Source organism: Microcaecilia unicolor, chromosome 5, assembly GCF_901765095.1.
Source record: "Microcaecilia unicolor chromosome 5, aMicUni1.1, whole genome shotgun sequence".
NCBI lineage: Eukaryota > Metazoa > Chordata > Amphibia > Gymnophiona > Siphonopidae > Microcaecilia > Microcaecilia unicolor.
Window position 1 is genome coordinate 24370571 of NC_044035.1, and position 19942 is coordinate 24390512.

At 42.5% G+C, this 19942-nt stretch overlaps 1 protein-coding gene across 1 annotated transcript in view; it reads right to left on the reverse strand.

Annotated features, from left to right (window-relative positions):
• Positions 1-3868: 3868 nt before the first annotated feature.
• The window catches only part of SMC3 (structural maintenance of chromosomes 3), a 190643-nt gene continuing 174569 nt past the window's right edge, over positions 3869-19942 (reverse strand). Inside the window, exons 25-29 of the mRNA XM_030202767.1 lie at positions 15237-15449; positions 12754-12945; positions 10627-10804; positions 6377-6483; positions 3869-4306 (exon numbers count right to left, since the gene is read on the reverse strand). Coding sequence (XP_030058627.1) covers positions 4235-4306; positions 6377-6483; positions 10627-10804; positions 12754-12945; positions 15237-15449 — 762 coding nt within the window. The 3' untranslated portion in view covers positions 3869-4234. The remainder of the gene's footprint in view (positions 4307-6376; positions 6484-10626; positions 10805-12753; positions 12946-15236; positions 15450-19942) is intronic.

A 19942-nucleotide genomic window follows, 5' to 3' on the forward strand; every position in this document is an offset into this window, starting at 1 on the left:
ATATACCGCCTTTCTGTAGAAACTATCAGCTGTCACAATAACAGTAAAAAGAAACAATAGATTAACTAAGGGGCCCTTTCACAAAGGCACACTGAAAAATGGCCTGCGGTAGTGTAGATGCGTGTTTTGGCCGCGTGCAGAATCATTTTTCAACGCACCTGTAAAAAATGCCTTTAAATTTTTTTTCCAAAAATGGTCATGCTGTGCGTTCTTTTTTAGGTCTCAGACTTTACCACCAGCCATTAACCTAGCGGTAAAGTCTCACGTTTTAACCGGGTGGTAATGACCTACGCATGTCAAATGCCACTTGGCACATGCCCAATACGCACGTCTGAAAATAAATGTATTTTTGGAGGCACGTATCAGACGCACGCCAAAAATGAAATTACCGCAAAAGCCACGCGGTATCCGGGCGGTAACTCCATTTTGGCATGCGTTGGGCGTAAGTAGATGCTTACACGGCTTAGTAAAAGGGCCCTTAAGTGGCTACAGAAAAACAAACACCCCAGTGCCTGAGAGAACATGTTCAAGTAGCACCATAACTCCCCCTACTTCCCACAATCCCATATCTAGAAACTACAAGCACCTCCCATCAGTGGCGTAGCTACGTGGGGCCTGAGGGGGCCTGGGCCCCCGTAGATTGCAGCCTGGACCCCCCTCCCGGCAAACCCGCCCCCGCCAACCTTCCCTTTTGCTGGCGGGGGACCCCACTCCCCGCGAGCCGATGTCCTCTCCCTCCTGCTCCTGTTGCATGCATTGCTGACGCCCTGCACGTTGTACCTGCAGGATGTCAGACTCAGAGAACAGGACGTCAGCAATGCATGCAACAGGAGGACGGAGAGGACATCGGCTGGCGGGGAGTGGGGTCCCCCACCAGCAAAAGCGAAGGTAGGCGGGGTAGGGTTCGCGGCGGGAGGGGGGTCGGCGGCAATGGCAGTGGGGGGGGGGGGGGGCGCCGCCGAGGGGAGGGCTAAAATGTGTCCCCTCTCCTCGGGCTCTGGACCCCCCTCCCACGGAAGTCTGGCTACGCCCCTGCCTCCCATAATCACCCATATTCACACAATTATTATAATTATTCAGCAAGACCTTAAAAAAAAAAAAAAAAAAGAAGAAACAAGTGCCTCTTAATCAAAGAAAAATAAAACACTTAAAATCATCATCATAAACTCGCAGTGCCAAACTCCCCTCCATGGTTCACAGTTGCTACTGGAGACACTGTCTCTGTGAAGCTCTCTCCTACACAACTTCCCAGAAGATAAATGGGAAGGAGAACGAGTAAACATGACCTTGAATGAAGTCACAAGCACAGCTGCCAAGAAGAAATGCAGAATCCACGTTGTTTTTCGTGCAGAAAAGATGGTTCAGGCAGTAACCAGGCTTCTGGCTGCAGAATCTACATTAGTTCCGAAAATATGGCTCATGATGTATTCAGGCTTACCAAGGGTGAGATTCAAGGGAAACACCTCTACACCACCCCAGATCTAACTTAATAGTGGCCTATGGACTTTTCCTCCAGGAATTTGTCCAAATGTTTTTAAAACCCAGTTACATTAAATGCTTTTACCATTTGTTCTGGCAATGACTTCCAGAGCTTAACTATATGTTCAGTAGAAAAATATTTTCTCCTATTTTAAATGTGCTACTATGTAACTTCATAGAATGTCCCCTAGTCTTTGTAGTTTTTGATAGAGTAAAAAAATTAATTCATGTTTACTCATTCTACTCCATTTAGGCTTTTATAGACCTGTCAGCTGTCTCTTTTCCAAGTGGAAGACTTCTAACCTCTTTGACCTTTCCTCATAGGAGAATCTTTCCCTCAATCATTTTGGCTGTCCTTATTTTTGTACCTTCTCAAGTTCCTCTACATCTTTTTTGAGATGTGGTGACCAAAACTGCACACAATACTCAAGATGCAATCTCAAAATGCTCAGGACTTTCCAAGGAGGAAAATGTACAACATGGCTGATTAACTGAGACCTCTGGTATGCGGGGAAGCTCCCAAGAACTTTGGTCAAAATTCCTGTGGCACTAGAACTGGGCCAGACCAGGGGGACATTTGACAAAAGGAGGTTCTCAACATCAATATCCTCCATTGTGAGAGGCTTACCTGATGTGGATACATCTGGGAGCTACTATCCCAACAAAGGACATTTAAGCCATCCAATCTCTGCATACTGTTACCTTGAAGGAGATCCCTGCGGTAACATCGAGAGGCTGCGGAACCCAGTGCAAAAGGGATCAAGTTGGTCAGCCATTGCATACCATTACCAGGAGAGAGAACTAGAGAAACTGAAAACCCAATTAAGCAGGTCACTGTGTGCTGTGTTTCCATGCATCAGGGTTGTGGTCCTTCATGAGACAGTATAACTATTTTTTTCTGGGGAAGGATATACAGCTCCAACTTGGCCTGAAGTAGCGGGAAGGAGACCACTTGGCTAACCAGAGAAGTGAGTTTACCTTTCAGAATAATCTTAAAGACTAGGTGTCCCCTTCAGAGGAAAGCTCTCCTTTACCCAAATTTGCAACTTCCTAGGAGGATAATGCTCTATGGGGGTATTTCTAAAACACAGGCACTAATATTTATGTGCACATTAAATGTTAGAATACTCGCATATATGTACATAAATGTCAACAGTCCTATTCTGTAAATATGCATGTCTTTTGGACAGTGTGTATTTGAAAGGTGTGTGGGGGGTGGGGGGAGTACATAGGTACAGAGCCAGAGCATGGTTAAAACTTCAGAAGGAGCCAGCAGTTGCTGGAATATAGTACTGCTCTTTTCTTGGATAAGATGGAATTGTATAGAAATGGTAGGAGATAAAAGAGGCTGCCTGTGGCAGACCAAAGAAGGACTTGGCTGCAGGATGTACAATGGAAGCCAAGGTGACACAAGACAGTTGCTACACTTGCCATTCCCCAAGAACAACCCTGCTGGAGACTGCACCTTGCAAGTCTGGATCAGTGTTTACCCCATAGATCAGAGTAGTCACCTAAAGCACTCATGCTTCCTTCAGAGCATTGTGTAATGAACAGCATCAACTGACCCAAAGGATCAGAGTAATCACTCAAGCAATCATGCCTCCTTCAGAGCATTGTGTAATCAAGAGCATCGACTGACTGGATATCTGGGAATGCAAAGGAAAATATCAAATTGGAATACAAGTTTTGCCTCAATTACTGAAATATTCCTTACATAAGGGTAAGTACCAGATGCATATGGCCCACTGTTTGCAGGAGTTTCATTTGATTCATTAAGGTGTCTCAAATGGACTTAAACCTATGAATTAATGCACATACAATCTATTTGCATCTATTAAAAAGTTCTAACATGCAACCTAATGAAACTACACCTGAAAATCAAGAAAATTTCTGAAAATTGGAAGATAAGCCCAGTGTTTTTGGACTGTGCACATCCCTAATAACCACTAACTTTTGTTTGGCGTGGGGGGGGGGGGGGGGGGGGGGGAGATGGATAGGTAGGAGAAGAGAGAGAGATTTTCTTCAATAATGACCCTTATTTATGGTGGATTATTCTCCAGACCGGGGGGGGGAAGGGGAAACTAACCTTTGCCATTATGAAAACGAATTGTATGAGTCATTTTACCTAACACAGCAATTCAAAGATGTTTACATATCATGAAAAATCCAGATGTTCATAATGACAGCAATGAGCACTTATGTATAGGCTGGACAGGAAGAATGTTAAAAATAAACCAGTTAACATCTCAGCAACATTAAAACCCGAGTTAGCAAGAGGTAAAACTGCAACTAGCTATTTGTAATTGTATTATGTTCTTAAAATACCTATTATTAGTATAAAAGAACACGTATGACAACCAAATCATTATAGCCATAAAAATTAATCTTTTAATTGAAACTATTTAAAAAACATACAGCAGTATAAATGATAAAATTACAAATTAGGAGGAAACAAACTACTATGTGTGAAAAAGTTTTAAAACAGCAACTGGACACTTTACAAAAAGATGCAGGTGATAAAAGCTCAAACTACCAATATAAAAGGTAAATTAACACACATTTTATAAAAACATATACAGAGATCTAAAAGACACTCAAGCTCTTTTGAACCACATTAAGCTTGTGATCCTGCTAGTTAAAATATGTATTCTGAACAATGACCAAATGTCCAAAGTACAAATGTACAGATCCTAGGTATAAGCATGACTAGAATCACAATATACAGCTTTCCACCATGAAGGTAATGGAGTCCCATTTACCCGTGAGTGGTATCATCTTCAACAAAGTCTTTGGCCTGCTCTGCTGTGATTACATCGATGTGACTGACCTGCATAAAGAGAGGAACGTTATCAAGTTACAAAACAGACTAAAAGACATGCCAATGCACATTTTTATGCACAGCCAAAAGCAAGACACTTGTGCTAATTCAACCTTTTATTTCCATAAGTTACCATATCTATATTAATAATTCTCACCTGGAAAACATTCTGAAACTCACTCTGTGGGAGGGAAACAGTGAAGGCTAGGCTGTCAGCTCACTCACTCTCACTCATGCACCACTCACTGTCACTCACAGACCCGCCCTCAGCCACGCCCCTTCCGGACATAATTTACGACCCCAACGTTCTAAATGAAGCCTACAAACCGGAAGTGTGAGGCGCCAGAGATATCTTTTTTGCCCATGGCTCAAAACCGGAACTTTAAGGCATCCTGTGCCTCGCCCTCGTGTCAGAACGTGATGACGACGAGGGTGGAGCACAGTCTACGAGCACACGCGATCTCCCCCTGCCCCTCGGCGGCCTGGTTCAGATGGGACCCGCATCACTCAGCGCGCAGGTGTCTGGAGGGGGCTTCGGGGCCAGGTGGGTCGCTGGGCGGAGCTGCCAGGTGGGTCGCTGGGACAGCTGGGTCGCTGACGATGCGTGCGGATGGGGTGCTGGGGCTGGAAACGCGATCTCCCCGTGCCTGCACGGGGGTTGGGGGACATCTGGGTCGCTGACGATGCGTGCGGATGGGTGGGGAGGCTGCACGCGCCGGCCCCCACGAGGATCGCTGCACACCAAAACCGGAGGCTGGGGGACAGCTGGGTCGCTGACTATGGGTGGCGATGGCTGGGGAGGCTGCACACGCCGGGAGACACGAGCGTCACTGCGCACCACAACCTTGCTAGCGCCCGTTTCATCTCTCCCAGAAATGGGCCTTTTTTACTAGTATCTAATATGTTTATGCATTTATGCTCTATACCTTCCAAAATTTTTCTTTCATGATCTAGCAGTTCCTTTAGGGTTTCAGTTCAAATAGAACGGAACTTTTCTGGGCTATAGTGCTGTCTCTTTTCATTTACAATTAGCTGATGGTTTTCCTCATTCTTCTTTAACCTGTTCCCCTGATGCCTAGTTTACCCTCAAGCACTGACAGTCCTGGTGAGGTCCTCTGACAACACTGAGAATGAAACAGCTCTCTCAAAATTCAGGACCTACCTGAAACCAGTTTCGATCATGTATGGCTTCTCCTGCACTAAGGAACACCTTATGGATTGAACAAGCTCCTAATGCTTCAAGGAAGGAATTGACTTTTAGGCATGGTGATTACACCACTGAATTTAAACACCAAAACAGCTGGCAGCCAGGCACCCCGTGAAGACTTGAAATCATGCTACCATCACCACTAAGCATCTTGCAAAAATTCCCAGTCACTGAGAAAAGACTACATACCAGAAGTGGCAGAAACAGCCTAGGAATGATAGAAACACACACAGGACCCCCCCCCCCCCCCCCCAAAAAAAAAAAAAAAAAAAAAAAAATTCAGCAGTTCATCTTTTATCTATAAACCACCGCATATGCCTGGTAGTAAAAAAAAATTAAAACAAAAAACCTAGCAATATTGATAAGAAAAATAAATTCTCCTCCAGGCAGAATTGCTCTGATCTCCCAGATCTAGCATAGGACAGAAACCATGAAAGCGGCTACAGCTCTGAAGGCCTGGTTACGAGCCAATGTGTCATTCTCATGGTGCCAAAGAGCAGAGTCCCACGGCAGAAGATCAGCGCATAAGCATCAATAGATGACGAAGGCGAACAGTACCAATACAAATCCAAAGAAAACCTAAGCTAAAAATGATAAGCAAAACTTAAAAGCACTGCAGAGGAAGAGGAAGCAAAACTCATGTCCAACTGACAGAGTGGAATACAAGATACTGGGAAAAAAGCGCAGTGGGGTCCTGTATAGGGGAAAGACTGCATATGCTCAGAATAATTTCCTGGTAGGTTCTGAGCTTTGACAGTACTGTTCTATTCTCTGTGTTCTATTGAACATCTGGGGCTGAGTCATCCTGCTTGTCTATGGAGTACCATTTCTACTTTCATTGCTGATTATTTATATTCGGAACTAACGGTTACCTTGTTTCTGAACTTCACACCATAAAACTTATCAGCTGATTCCAGCAGCTCAGGCCTAAAAGTAGTTGTAATAAACTGGGCATGTGATGCTAGTTCCATGATCATATCTGCAAAAGAAGAGAGTGATTTAAAAGACAAAATTTCCCAAAAACATCATTTATAGTATCTCCTCATTATGAAGAGATACAAGTAAGCAGCACAGGGACAAAATGGAAAAACCTAAATACCCTAGTACCAAGAAAATATACCCAGACTTCAAGCCACCTAGGCTTTCGGATATCCATAATGCAAATGTATGAGATAGATGTGCATACCAAGGAGGCAGTGCATGCAAATCTCTCTCATGCATATTCATTGTGGATATCCTGAAAACCTGACTGGCTAGGTGCACCTCGAAAACTGGGTTGAGAACAACTTCTATCGAGTAGTGGTTCTCAAACCTGTTGTAGGGACAGTCAATGAATATGCATATGAGAGATTTGCATGCCATGCCTCTCTTGCATGTAGATCTCCTTCATGCATTTTCACCAGGATTGTATGTAAAAATAACATAAAATCAATATCTCGAAATACATTTCGAGATATTGATTTTGTTATTTTTACATATATTTTAAGCAATAAACTTTTAACTGCATTGTTCCTGAGGTTTGACTAGCCTTCCTCCTGTTCCCACTTCTTTGTGTACTATTGCATGTCTCGTGGGACTTTTTTGTTCAGTTACCCTCTGGTCTCCTTAAAATGAGTACCATAAGACTGCTGCTAGAGGCCACGGCCGCCATTTTAAGCAGGCAGCTACCACAAAGGCAGGAGCGAATGGGAATTGTGCCTGCCCCTTAGAACCCACCGGAGTACATATCCAGGTACCCAGGGAGACAGACCTGGTTGGACATTTTAACCCTCAGGAGGGGGATTGCAAGAGAGGGGACTTCTTTGGAGGGGGTATTTCTTCTATGCTTCCAAGAGGAGGGAGGGGGATCAAAACAAAGGGCTCCTTCTATGCTTCCAGGGGGTGAACCTTTTCCTGAAAACAGGAACTTGTTCAAAACCCTTTTGGATGGGACAAAATTCCCCCTCCCTTCCCCCAATTTTTTGTCACCAGGAAATACTTGGGATAAAATACTGCTCTCTTTTTCTGGTGGAACAGGATCAACTGCATTGGCCTCTAAGAAAGAAAAGAGCGCCTTGGTAAGCAGTTTAATGATGCTGAATCTAATGGTCAGAGGATACAAAGGATCTATTAGAAGGATGTCTGGAAAGGGCATTAAAATACTGGGTTATGTTCTCCTGGAGCCAGTGAAAAATCTGTGCTTTGGCAGAAAAACAGTTTTTCTCTGCTCTCTGTTGTCTAAGAGTGAGATCCCTGTTTTGTCTGCCTGGAACAAGGATGAGAAGGATATTTGCAACTCTAGGCCCTCCTTTGCTCCCTACTCATATACTGCCTGGAGGAAGAGGAAGCAAGGTCAGAATGGACAGGGAGAGGGGACTTAAGGGTTTTGCAGAGTTCCTTAATGAAGGAAGCTGCCTCCTTAACCTTATTTCCAAAGAGATCTTCTCCTTGGCAAGGCATTATCAGTGAGCTCTTTTTGCATATAATATGAGGTTGGAAGCTTGGAGCCAGGAAAGTCTGTGGGCTCTGATACCTTGGGCAGAAGCTCTTGATGAAGTCTTGAAAACATCATAGGTCACTCCAGCCTGAGGGCAGCAGAATATCTTTTTGGTTGAAGGGTCCAAACAAACCAAATTCCAGCCCTACCCCCAAACTCTCTAGTTATTGATGCTATGTTGGACAAAATATGGATGGGGTCATGGCCCCTGTGGCCCACCACCTTTTACTGCCTAAGGCCTGATCATGTGTTTTCTATACACCTTTCCTTTGCTCACTACCTTTGTTTGCTCACTAGTGACAGGAGTTACACAGCCCAGTCATGAGGCAGAGCATCTGAATACTTCAATCTTGTAAACAAAAAATATATAGTGGAATTAGAAAAGGTACAGAGAAGGGCGACGGAAATGATAAAGGGAATGGGACGACTTCCCTATGAGGAAAGGCTGAAGCAGCTAGGGCTCTTCAGCTTGGAGAAAAGACGGCTGAGGGGAGATATGATAGAGGTCTATAAAATAATGAGTGGAGTGGAACAGGTAGACGTGAATCGTTTGTTTACTCTTTTCAAGAATACTAGGACTAGGGGGCATGCGATGAAGCTAGAAAGTAGTAAATTTAAAACGAACTGGAGAAAATGTTTCTTCACTCAACAAGTAAACAAACTCTGGAATTCGTTGCCACAGAATGTGGTAAAGGCGGTTAGCTTAGTGGGGTTTAAAAAAGGTCTGGACAGCTTCCTAAAGGAAAAGTCCATAGACCATTATTAAATTGACTTGGGGAAAACCAACTGTTTATTTCTGGGATAAGCAGCATAAAATGGTATTGAACTTTTTCAGGATCTTGCCAGGTATTTGTGACCTGAATTGGCCACTGTTGGAAACAGGATGCTGGGCTTGATGGACCTTTGGTCTGTCCCAGTGTGGCAATACTTATGTACTTATAATGTTACACATGTACTGGCCCATGAAGAGCTGGTAAGAAAATATGAGGGAAGTGAGCACAGAGTTCTGAAAAACCTCCCAAAAAGTATCCATGGTTCTGTCTCCCCAGGGGCTTCATAAAATGGGAGCTCTTAGCCTCTTTTAGAATGAATTCAGTCACCAATAAGTATTGCTTATCATTTATTGATTTAATATACCACCTCTATTTGCCATGCAATTCGAAGCGGTTTACAATTCAAAATAAAATAAAATAAAATAAAATCAGGAAAGGAACTCCATAAAATTATAGGAAAGAAACCACACAACCAACACACTCAGAAAGAGAAAAATCATTAATTCCAGTAAAACAAAGAAACTTTCTCATAAAAATATTCAAAAACATTTCAGGACACTTATCCCACTGCAGAATCCAGCTGAAAAAGGCGGCACTAGGGGTCAAATGCATCAAATGCTAGTTTAAAAAGGTGAGTTTCTAAAGCAGATCGGAGAAGTGAATAAGATCTTTCCAGTCGAAGATACTGGGGAAGTGAGTTCCATAATGCTGGTGATAGGAATTAAAAGTCAGAGGTGTGAGTGGATTTCCAGCTAGTGAAAAAATTGTTCCTTCTCGAATCCGGGAGCCTTTTGGACATTATACACAGAGTCCCACCTTCTTTGTTCACGGAATACAGAGGGGGCCTCTGACATGGGCGCTGTCACAGTTGCTTTGGGAGAGTTGAAAAACTGGAGAATACCAAATTTTTCTGCCCTGCTCCCCTGTCTCTAATAAATGGACTTGGCCTCTGCCATTTTTCCTAGTAAGTCAGTAAAGACGACTTTGCACCAGAAGGAATGGGTTTTCTGGTAAAGCCAGCAATAATCTACTCTTCAGAGTCATAATCAGAAACTCAGGAGTGCTCCAATTTAGACCTAATAAAGAACTCCAAGGGACAGATTTGGGTTTGAGTATGCCTAGACCCTCGTACTTCAATGGAGGTCTGCCTCAACCACCCATGCACTAGAGATCATTAGTACATAAGTATTGCCACATTGGGACAGACCAAAGGTCTATCAAGCCCAGCATCATGTTTCCAACAGTGGCCAGTCCAGGTCACAAGTACCTAGCAAGATCCCCAAAACACTACAATATATTTTATGCTGCTTATCCTAGAAATAAGCAGTGGATTTTCCCCAAATCCATTTTAATAATGGCTTATGGATTTTTCTTTTAGGAAGTTATCCAAACCTTTTTTAAACCCCACTAAGCTTTCTTTTACTGCATTCTCTGGCAATGTTGAGTAAAGAAATATTTTCTGCAATACATTTTAAATTTACTACTTTATAGCTTCATCGCATGCCCCCTAGTCTTAGTATTTTTGGAAACAGTAAACAAGCAATTCACATCTACCCGTTCCACTCATTATTTTATAGACCACTATCATATCTCCCCTCAGCCGTCTTTTCTCCAAGCTGAAGAGGCCTAGCTGCTTCAGCCTTTCCTCATAGGGAAGTCGTCCCATCCCCTTTATCATTTTGTCGCCCTTCTCTGTACCTTTTTTTATTCCATGACGCCTAGATCCCTTTCCTGGTCAGTGACTCCTAATATGGAACCTTGCATCACTTTGCACTTGCTCACATTAAACGTCATCTGCCATCTTTCCCCCTAAATTCCAGTATACCATCTTAATATCTTTTCTTTGAAAAATAGGAATACACACAAAGTCTACCTGAAACAGCCTTTCTGTGCTGGGCATCCAGGGCCTGGTCAATTTCATCAAATAGATAAAAGGGAGCTGGATCACATTTCTGAATAGCAAAAATGAGAGCAAGAGCCACCAAAGACTTTTGTCCACCTGAGAGCTGCTGCATTTCCCTCATTTCACCTTGCTTTCCAGTAAATGATACCTAGAAAAATGGGGAGAACAGCGATTAAATGATTTGACCTACTAGTTGCTACATGAATTAGCTTATTATGAGGCATAAGGTGGAGTTTATCGTTTATTGATTTGTAGCCGCCTAAACAGCAATTCTATATTCTAGGTGCCTGCATATCTAGAATAACAGCACGTACACATTTTAAGTGTACACCCACAGGAGTGGCTTCTGCTATTCTGCAAATACCCACTTAACTTACATAGCATGTATTTGCAAGGAGGGTATATGCCTGGTTGGAGCATGACAGGGCTCACAGTTATACATATCCCTGCTGCATTTGGCCTTCTGCATTAACACCAGATCTATGGCTGGTGTAACTATTGGTGCATGATAACGGGTTATGCTAGTATTCTATAATGAAGCCTGGACACCATGTACCCTCAGGGTACCGAAATGGAGACACCCAGTTATAGAACTGCCCCCCTAGTGGTTAGAGTAGTAGGCTGAGAATAAGGGGAGCAAGGGTTGAAATCCTGTTTTTCCCTCTGATGCTACTTCTGACCTGACCTGGAGTATGTCACTTTACCCTTCATTGCCCCAGGCACTAAACTTACGTAGCAGGGAACTGCCTATTGTATCTTAATTGTAACTCATTGCTTATTTGGATTTGAAAGGGTAAATAATTAAATCTAAAATACAAATCCATGCTATTTGAGCAGTATGCCCTAATATGTAGCCTTGAATTCAAGCAGAATGAGTAAGTCTACTGTGGAAGTATTTCCTAAGCATGGCCCCACTTAAGCCAGAGGAAAGGGAAAATGAATCTTTGGGGAGTTAGGTGGGAAGGGATGACAAGAAGGATCCAAACTTAACCCAGGTTAACTGTCTGAAAGACCTCTCCTGATTTCAACTGGGCAACTATCCCCCCGTCCTCACCAGGCTGCAAAAGCCAAAACATGGAAGAAAATGGTATCTCTTGCACCAGGGGGCAGTCCTATGTCTACACCTTGGGAGCCTCAAAGCTTCTTCTCAACAGCCTTGAGACATACTCCCAATCCTTGCTGCACCAGTCTTGTATGTGTCCATCTGCTGGACACAAAATGACCAACTGCCTCTTTGGACCATGCCTTTGTACAGTGATCATGTCACTATAAAGGTATCCTCTGTCTTCATCTGCTAGCATGGTGTGTAAACCGAAGTGACTAGACTAGTCTGGCAGGATAAGGAAAAAAAACATTCTTCTATGTAAAATACAATAAAATATAGTAGGAAGCATAAATGCAATATTAACTTGAGTGGCACTGATTTTTTTCAAGAGATACCAATTAACTACAAATTAGTAACGCATCTATTTCTGAATTTCAATAACTGTTAAAACTTCTATCAAGATATTAAGAATTGGTGTGGATAAGATATTCAACTTTCAATCCCATGTATCAAATGTGATAACACCCTTTTGACTTAAGATTGATTCGATCCATCAAGAATTTTTTAGATATGTGTATGATTTGTATTCTTGAACATGACCATATTTATATTTATTTTGTTGCATTGAATTTATTTGCTGCTGTAAATCAAAGGTTTTATTTTGATTTATCATGAAAACTGCTCAGGCAACCTGACTTGATGAGCAGTATATAAAAATACTGGTTATTTCAAACTTGAATTTTATTCCTAGAATTTCTTCGTCATCAGGAATGTTAATAGCAGCCCATATTGTGGAGTTCTGTATAATTCATACAAGAAATGAGCAGTAGCAGTGATACTTTTGAGAGTGTTTTGTTTTGTTACATTTGTACCCCGCGCTTTCCCACTCATGGCAGGCTCAATGCGGCGGCCAATGGAGGGTTAAGTGACTTGTCCAGAGTCACAAGGAGCTGCCTGTGCCGGGAATCGAACTCAGTTCCTCAGGACCAAAGTCCACCACTCTAACCACTAGGCCACTCCTCCACTCCAATCGGAAGATCAATGTCCTTTACCCTAATTCCAACTCCAGTGAACTGGTCCACAGATGGGACGCTACTCTGTGATCCAGACCCCCTCTCGCTTTCAGTGCTGCCTTCTCCCTCGTCTTGAGACTGACTTCCTTCAATGTCTCCTTTCTTCATAACTAGTGTGGCTTTGCCACCAGGCACCAGTTTCTGGAAGACCTCACTGAAATTCTTTGATACCTGAAAAAAAAAAAAATAGTGACAATCATATGAAATTCATTGTATTCTTTAAAGGAACAATTCATCAAGTCAGTTTATGCAAATTATATTATATAACACACAATAATGTTTCATTTATCCTGCAATCACAACTGCCTACATTTTATATCAAATGCCAAGCTGTAAAGTAATGTTACCAACATTACAAGTGTTCATGAAACTAGTATCCTAGAGCTGAAACCGCTCTTCATCTGGAATATAAATAGGGCTTCTGTTTACCATCCTGGTCACTGGAGACACTTTCAATCCATATGGAAACCATTTTGGTCTGTTATGTCACATAGTACGCGTAGTTGGGTATTCAATTGCTGACTGTTTATTTCACTTATTTCACATTTCTCTTTTGTCTACCAGGTCTGGTATTTGCTGGTGTTTTGTTTTATTTCTATTGATAACATCTATTCAGAAACTCACATCCATCTCTTCAATCTGACAGTCATTTAACTCAGCATCCACTTATCAAAGGACTCATCCTTCTGGGGGAATCTTACTTCAACTACCGCAGTTATTTGTCTACTTAACTGTAATACAGTTTGAGATCAAGAAAAGTGAGTCTCCTTTTTGGATGTTGGGCTAGTTTAGCTAACTATTTAGTAATGCACAGAATGTGTGTTATGAGAACAGTATATAGACAGAAAACTGCAACTCCTTCAGGAGCTTCAATGCTGCAATCATACATCAAGCTGAAGAGAAATTGACAAAAGTTTGAAAAATTGGTAAATGGCTTGAGGAGGAGAAACCCCCCCCCCCCCCCCCCCCCCCCAATTACAAATATTTGCAACTGCCAAAGAGGCAGAAGCAAATCCTAAAACAGGAGGACAAAATGGTTAGTTTCAGAGGTGCTCCACTATCTCTCACAAATCAGAAAAAACTCAAGAGTATGAGGTTCAAAGATGTAAGGGAAAGCCCTGCTTATGTTTAAAGTCTTCCTTGTCAGATCTGATAGACCTACCACCCAGAAATGCCAAAAGATCATCCCGCACATTCCTTAACCTGCACTTCCATAACTGCAAAGGTCTGAAATACAAACTAATGCACGCATCAAACTTTACCTACTTGAGCACACAGTTATGGAACGCATTGCCGCGCAACTTAAAAGCGATTTACGAACTAACGAACTTTCGCAAACTACTGAAGACCCATCTCTTTAACAAGGCATACCACAAAGATCAACCAATGTGAATATACACAACTCCTTCACATATAATCAGAACTGTCTTACAATATTCTGCTTGTTATACCATTATCATGTTTTATCCTTATCATATTGCCCAAGATCCTTCTATAACACAAAATGTCTATTTTCTAATGTATTTCCACCATTCATGATGTATTGTAAGCCACATTAAGCCTGCAAAGAGGTGGGAAAATGTGGGATACAAATGCAATAAATAAATAAATAAATAAAGCTCTAGAAGGGTACTCTCACTCTTCAGCTTGTTACATCATAATTGCTTGTCATGAAAGAAACTGTAATCATCCCACCACAAGGATGAGCACAGTCACTAAGAACGCTAACGCTTTGCAATGTTATGTTATGTTACACAGAGCTTGCATTCCGCAAATACCTTAACAGTTCTAGCGGATTACACAAGTTCAAGAGACTGGATAAAACAACATTACAGGAATTATAAACTTCAACGCTCAGTATAATCTAAATTTTAAGTTAATACATATTTATATATTTATAAAATAAGGTTTTTAGCGTCTTTCTAGATACAGAGAGCTTGTAAGTGAACGAATCTGAAAAGGTAATGTGTTCCAGATTGAGACTGCTTGGTATTTAAACGAAGAATCTAACATCCAATATGATTTGATCTGCCTCACCAATGGAAAATGTAACAACCTCTGATTACAAGTCCTATGAGCTGGGCCATTATAAAGACAAGTTATTCAGTCACATAGATAAGACGGATCATCACCATTCATAATCTTGAAATTGTTGGTGCATATGCAAACAGTGCTTTTCACCTTTTGTATATGCTATTTTGAAAATACCTTGGGATACAATAGCACAATACTTCCAAAATTCACATAAGGTAGTTTTGTGAAAGCACCATCAACTGCTTTTTAAGATCATTAACATTTATGTTCTTGAACATCCCACGGCAAAACAGTATCAACCTAAAATAATGTTGTTAAGTTATTATAGTGAATGCTCAGAATTATAAACCAAAATCAGCCAGTAGCTGAGTTACCAGCCTATTTTCCCCATCTGCTTTGCTTTTCAGTCATGAACAAGGACAGAATACCTGCTTGAAGGTGAGCTGTATAGCCTCATACTTTCGAAGTTCCAGAACATTCATTAGCTCCATGATGGACTTGTACCCCCGATCCAATTCCTCTTGACGTTTTATCAGTTTCTCTTTTTGTTCTGAGAAATTCACAAACTGATCTAAAGCCTTCTTATTGACATGACTGTACTTCTTTAGCTCTGTGTTGCACTGCTCCAATTTCCGGAACAACTGAAAGAGGAAAAAAAAATCATGAGGAGATCTTATAAAGGTTTTATCAAACTCTGTAAAATTCAAGGCTGAGTTACAACCATGTCATCGCAAATAAGGGCAAAAGGTCCACGCTTAGGAAATAATTGTAGTTTAAAAACCCATAAACACAAATAACCCTTGCCCTCCAAGCCACAATGATGCTTAAACCACTGACGTTTGCTAAAAGGACAGCTGTATTGCACCAGCATTGGGAGATCTATAAATTCCAAGGAGTTACGGAAGGACTTATAGAGAATCCAAGAAAAGGTTCTCTTTTTCCCTGTCAACCATACTATTTCATATATTTCTGACCTCTGATTGGTTGGCACTATCTGGTATAGTTATTGGCTATGTCAAAAACAGTTGCTTGAATGTTTATTGCAAAATTTAATTTGATGCCATTTGTAAATATGTCAAAGCAGTTTAAATACACAAACCATGAATAAAAGAAAAAAAATGAACAGAAAGAAAACCAGCAAAACAGCTTAGCTGCTATCCCTCCAGCACCAGGGCCTTCAGCCACCAAAAACCTGAAAGAAAAAGTAGAGCTTAATCCCTGATTTGAACCTGGGAAAAGGGAGCCTCAGTATGCAGCTATTTTTGGACAGGATTCCATAGCAATGGGGCTAAAATGCAAAGGTGAATTTCTTCAAGAGGAACTCAAGATGGAGGAGGGATGGCAAAATGTTTGTTGCCCTTAGATTGCAAAAGACAAGGGTCAGCATGAAAAAGTGAAGCAAGCAACGTGGTATGCCTAGTCTTAGATGCAAGAACTTTACATTTAATTCTATAGGCCACTGATAATCAGTGGTATTCCTCAAAAGGAGGGACACATAATCCATCCTTTTTACATGATGGATTTTAAACTGCATATTACGGATGGTCTGAAGCCATTTGAAAGCAAACTGTCTAATCCTATTACTGCAGTAGTCAAGACGATTGATTACATAGTAACATAGTAGATGACGGCAGAAAAAGACCTGCACGGTCCATCCAGTCTGCCCAAGATAAACTCATGTGTATACCTTACCTTGATTTGTACCTGTCTTTCTCAGGGCACAGACCGTATAAGTCTGCCCAGCAGTTTTTCCTGCCTCCCAACCACCTGTCCCGCCTTCCATCACCGGCTGTGGCACAGACCGTATAAAAGTCTGCCCTCCCCTATCCTCACCTCCCAACCACCAACCCCTCTTCCCCCCACCTGCTCTGCCACCCAATTGTAGCTAAGCTTCTGAGGATCCATTCCTTCTGCATAGGATTCCTTTATGCACATCCCATGCATGTTTGAATTCCGTTACTGTTTTCATCGCCACCACCTCCCGCGGGAGGGCATTCCAAGCATCCACCACCCTCTCCGTGAAAAAATACTTCCTGACATCTTTTCTGAGTCTGCCCCCCTTCAATCTCATTTCATGTCCTCTCGTTCTACCGCCTTCCCATCTCCGGAAAAGATTTGTTTGCGGATTAATACCTTTCAAATATTTGAACGTCTGTATCATATCACCCCTGTTCCTCCTTTCCTCCAGGGTATACATGTTCAGGTCAGCAAGTCTCTCTTCATACGTTTTGGAACGCTTATTAAACATATTATTAATGATTATTAAACATATAAACATATAAAGAAATACTAATTACTTCCTTGACCAACAAGGTCTGGATGGCCCTGATTTGACAGAAATTCCACTACCAACTGAATTTGTGGGTCCAAAGTTAAGCCAGAATCAATGACAATACCCAGAATAAGGAGTGATAGAGTCAGGTGATGACCTGTCCATCCAGAAGTGGCACAAAGGTGGGGACAAAATCATGCCCTGTTACCCGCATGGTCATTGACAGTAGAATGTAAGTAAGATGGCATCCCAGCTCAGATCCATCTGGAAACTTTAAGAAGCCTCACCACAAATGCATGTTACTTCCCATTTGTCGCTGTTGGAAAGATCTCTTTCAGTCTCTCATGTAGTTTGAAACAGAAGACAACTCCTTGGGGAGGTAGATAGATATATGAAGATTTATACCCTACTGTCCACAGAGAGACCACCTGCCAGAGGTAAATAACTTGTTTTCTCCAAGAACAAGCAGGATAGCAAGTCATCACAGATGGGACTCAATAACTATAGGCTGCCTTCAACATAAAAGGAAAAAACAGAACCAAGAAATATGCTGCAATAGGCAGAAATCCAACATATTCCTGATTACAATTAGCCTATATATATTTTTTTGGAAAGCAGTCTGGAAAATAAAGAAAAATGAGTTGGAGGAGTGAGGGTGGTATGGAGTTGGATTCTTATCCCTAAAGAGATTTTGGAGGACTGATTGGCCATATTGTTGCATCATGACTGTTTCCAAGCAACACAGATGTCTATGTTTGTCACGGTTGTGACTGTATCCCATGCCTACACTCACCTCGCCTCCTGGTGACCAGGCCCTATGGCTGCTGTGGACTGTCTTCTCCCTGTTTCCCAAACATGTTCTAGAATCTGGTTCCAGCCAAGCCGGTTCCAGCATCCGGATCCAGCCAAGCCAAGCCCATTCCAGTCCTATTCTGATGTTCCAGTATTCCAGACTTACTTGTGACCTCATCTGTAATTGTCTTTATTAAGCACCTGGGAACTTTCAGGCTTGCCTTTGTAACACAGGTCTTCAGATGAGTTTTTGTCTGTGTGTGTTGCAGTTCCAGCCCTGCTAGTTCTTGTTTTGCCAGTCTTCAACTTCTATTCCAACCCTGCTTGTTCCAGCCCTGCAAGCCTTCCGCCTCAGTTCTAATCCTGCTTGTGTTTGCCCTGTTTGTCTTCAGCTTCAGTTCCTCCATTGTTTGTTCCAGCCCTGTCTGCTTTCAGCTTCCATTCCAGCTCTGCCTGAATCCTGTTCCACCAGAACCTGTTTGAGAATCTTGAATCCTGTTCCAGCCAAGCCTGTTTGAGAATCCTGAATCCTATTTGAGAATCCTATCTACAGCTTCAGCTCCAGTTCGGTAGTTCCAGTCCTGCTTATTCCAGCCCTGTTCATCTACAGCTTCAGTTCCCATCCTGCTAGTTCCGGTCCTGCTTGTACCAGCCTGTCTGAGTTCAGCCTCGCTTCCTGTTTGGGTGGTTCACCTGCTGCTGCCGGTCACTGGCAGTGGCCCAAGTGCTCACTACTTCGGACTCCGTGACAGTCTGTGACAATGTTGCAGGTCTGTAAATCTTTATTAGAGCTGTTTATCTAGTCGGCAAGCAGAATGCTATAGCAGACAAACTGAGCAGAGTCCTTATTTCAGCACCTCGGTCATTCGCCAAATATTCCAGCAGTGGGAAACTCCAGCGATAGACCTGTTAGCTTCTCCTCAGAACAGCAAGTTCCCTCGTTCCGTTCCAGACTCTTTGCTCCCAACTGTATAGCCACAGATGCTCCACTTGGGGAAGGATCTTCTACACGCTTTTCCTCTACTGTCTCTCATAAAGAAAACTCTTCTCAAACTGTGCCAAGACCAAGGAACCATGATTCTAATTGCTCCCTACTGGCATTGTCAAATCTGGTTCCCTCTTCTTCTAGAGTTGTTGTCCAGGGAACTGTTCAGGTTAGATCCTTTTCCAACCCTAACAACACAGCCTCTTTATTGAGGTTCCAAGTAATTTCTCCTAGGGTTCCAAGTTATTTCTCCTACCTTACTGAAACCTGTTCTTCAAACTTAGGGTAACAACACCCACTGAAGGCCACTCCACTTCACCTGGTACTGCAGCTAACAGGATATGCTGGAAGGATCTTTACCCTCAGGGCCTTCCCTTCCAGAGACCTCTTTCCTCGGGGTCTCACCATGGAAAGCCTCTTGCTTTGGGACTTCCTTGAACTGTTCTGGCTCAGGGAATTCAACCACTGCTTTGCCTGAGCCCTGACCCTCTGACATGGCCACCACTGTAAGGCTGAACTATAACTTCAGTGAGGGCGTGTTTCTAGGGATGCCTGCTACTATGCCATTCACTCCCTCATACCCTCCCTCATCACTTTCAGTATCCATTGGTTGGAGGTTATCCTGGTCTACTACTTGAGAAACAAGGCCAGATACCTGCCTATTAAGGCACCTGAAGAATGGATCTGGACCCCATCATGTGGATGGTTAAGAGGCATTATAGAAATGAGTGCCTTCTCCAATCCTCTTGCTTCCCTGATATGAGGACTGCCTCAACTGAGCACAGGAATGCTGAAAAGAGCCTGATCAACCTGGCTTGTTAACATTTCGCGGCACAAAAACACAAATGGGCCAAGCTAGATTTGGGTTTATCCTCAGGAATCTGCTGAGGCTCAGGCTCCCCCAGATGCTTCAGCAATTTCTCAATAATCATCTAAAATAAGTTTGCCCTTAAAGGGAAGGTTGCTGAACCAAGACTTGGATGCTGAGTCTGCAACCCAATGCATTAGTCACAAGGTGCGTCTTGCTGACACTGCTAAGGCCATCCTTAGCCAAAGCCTAAATTAGATCATAAAGAGCATCCACC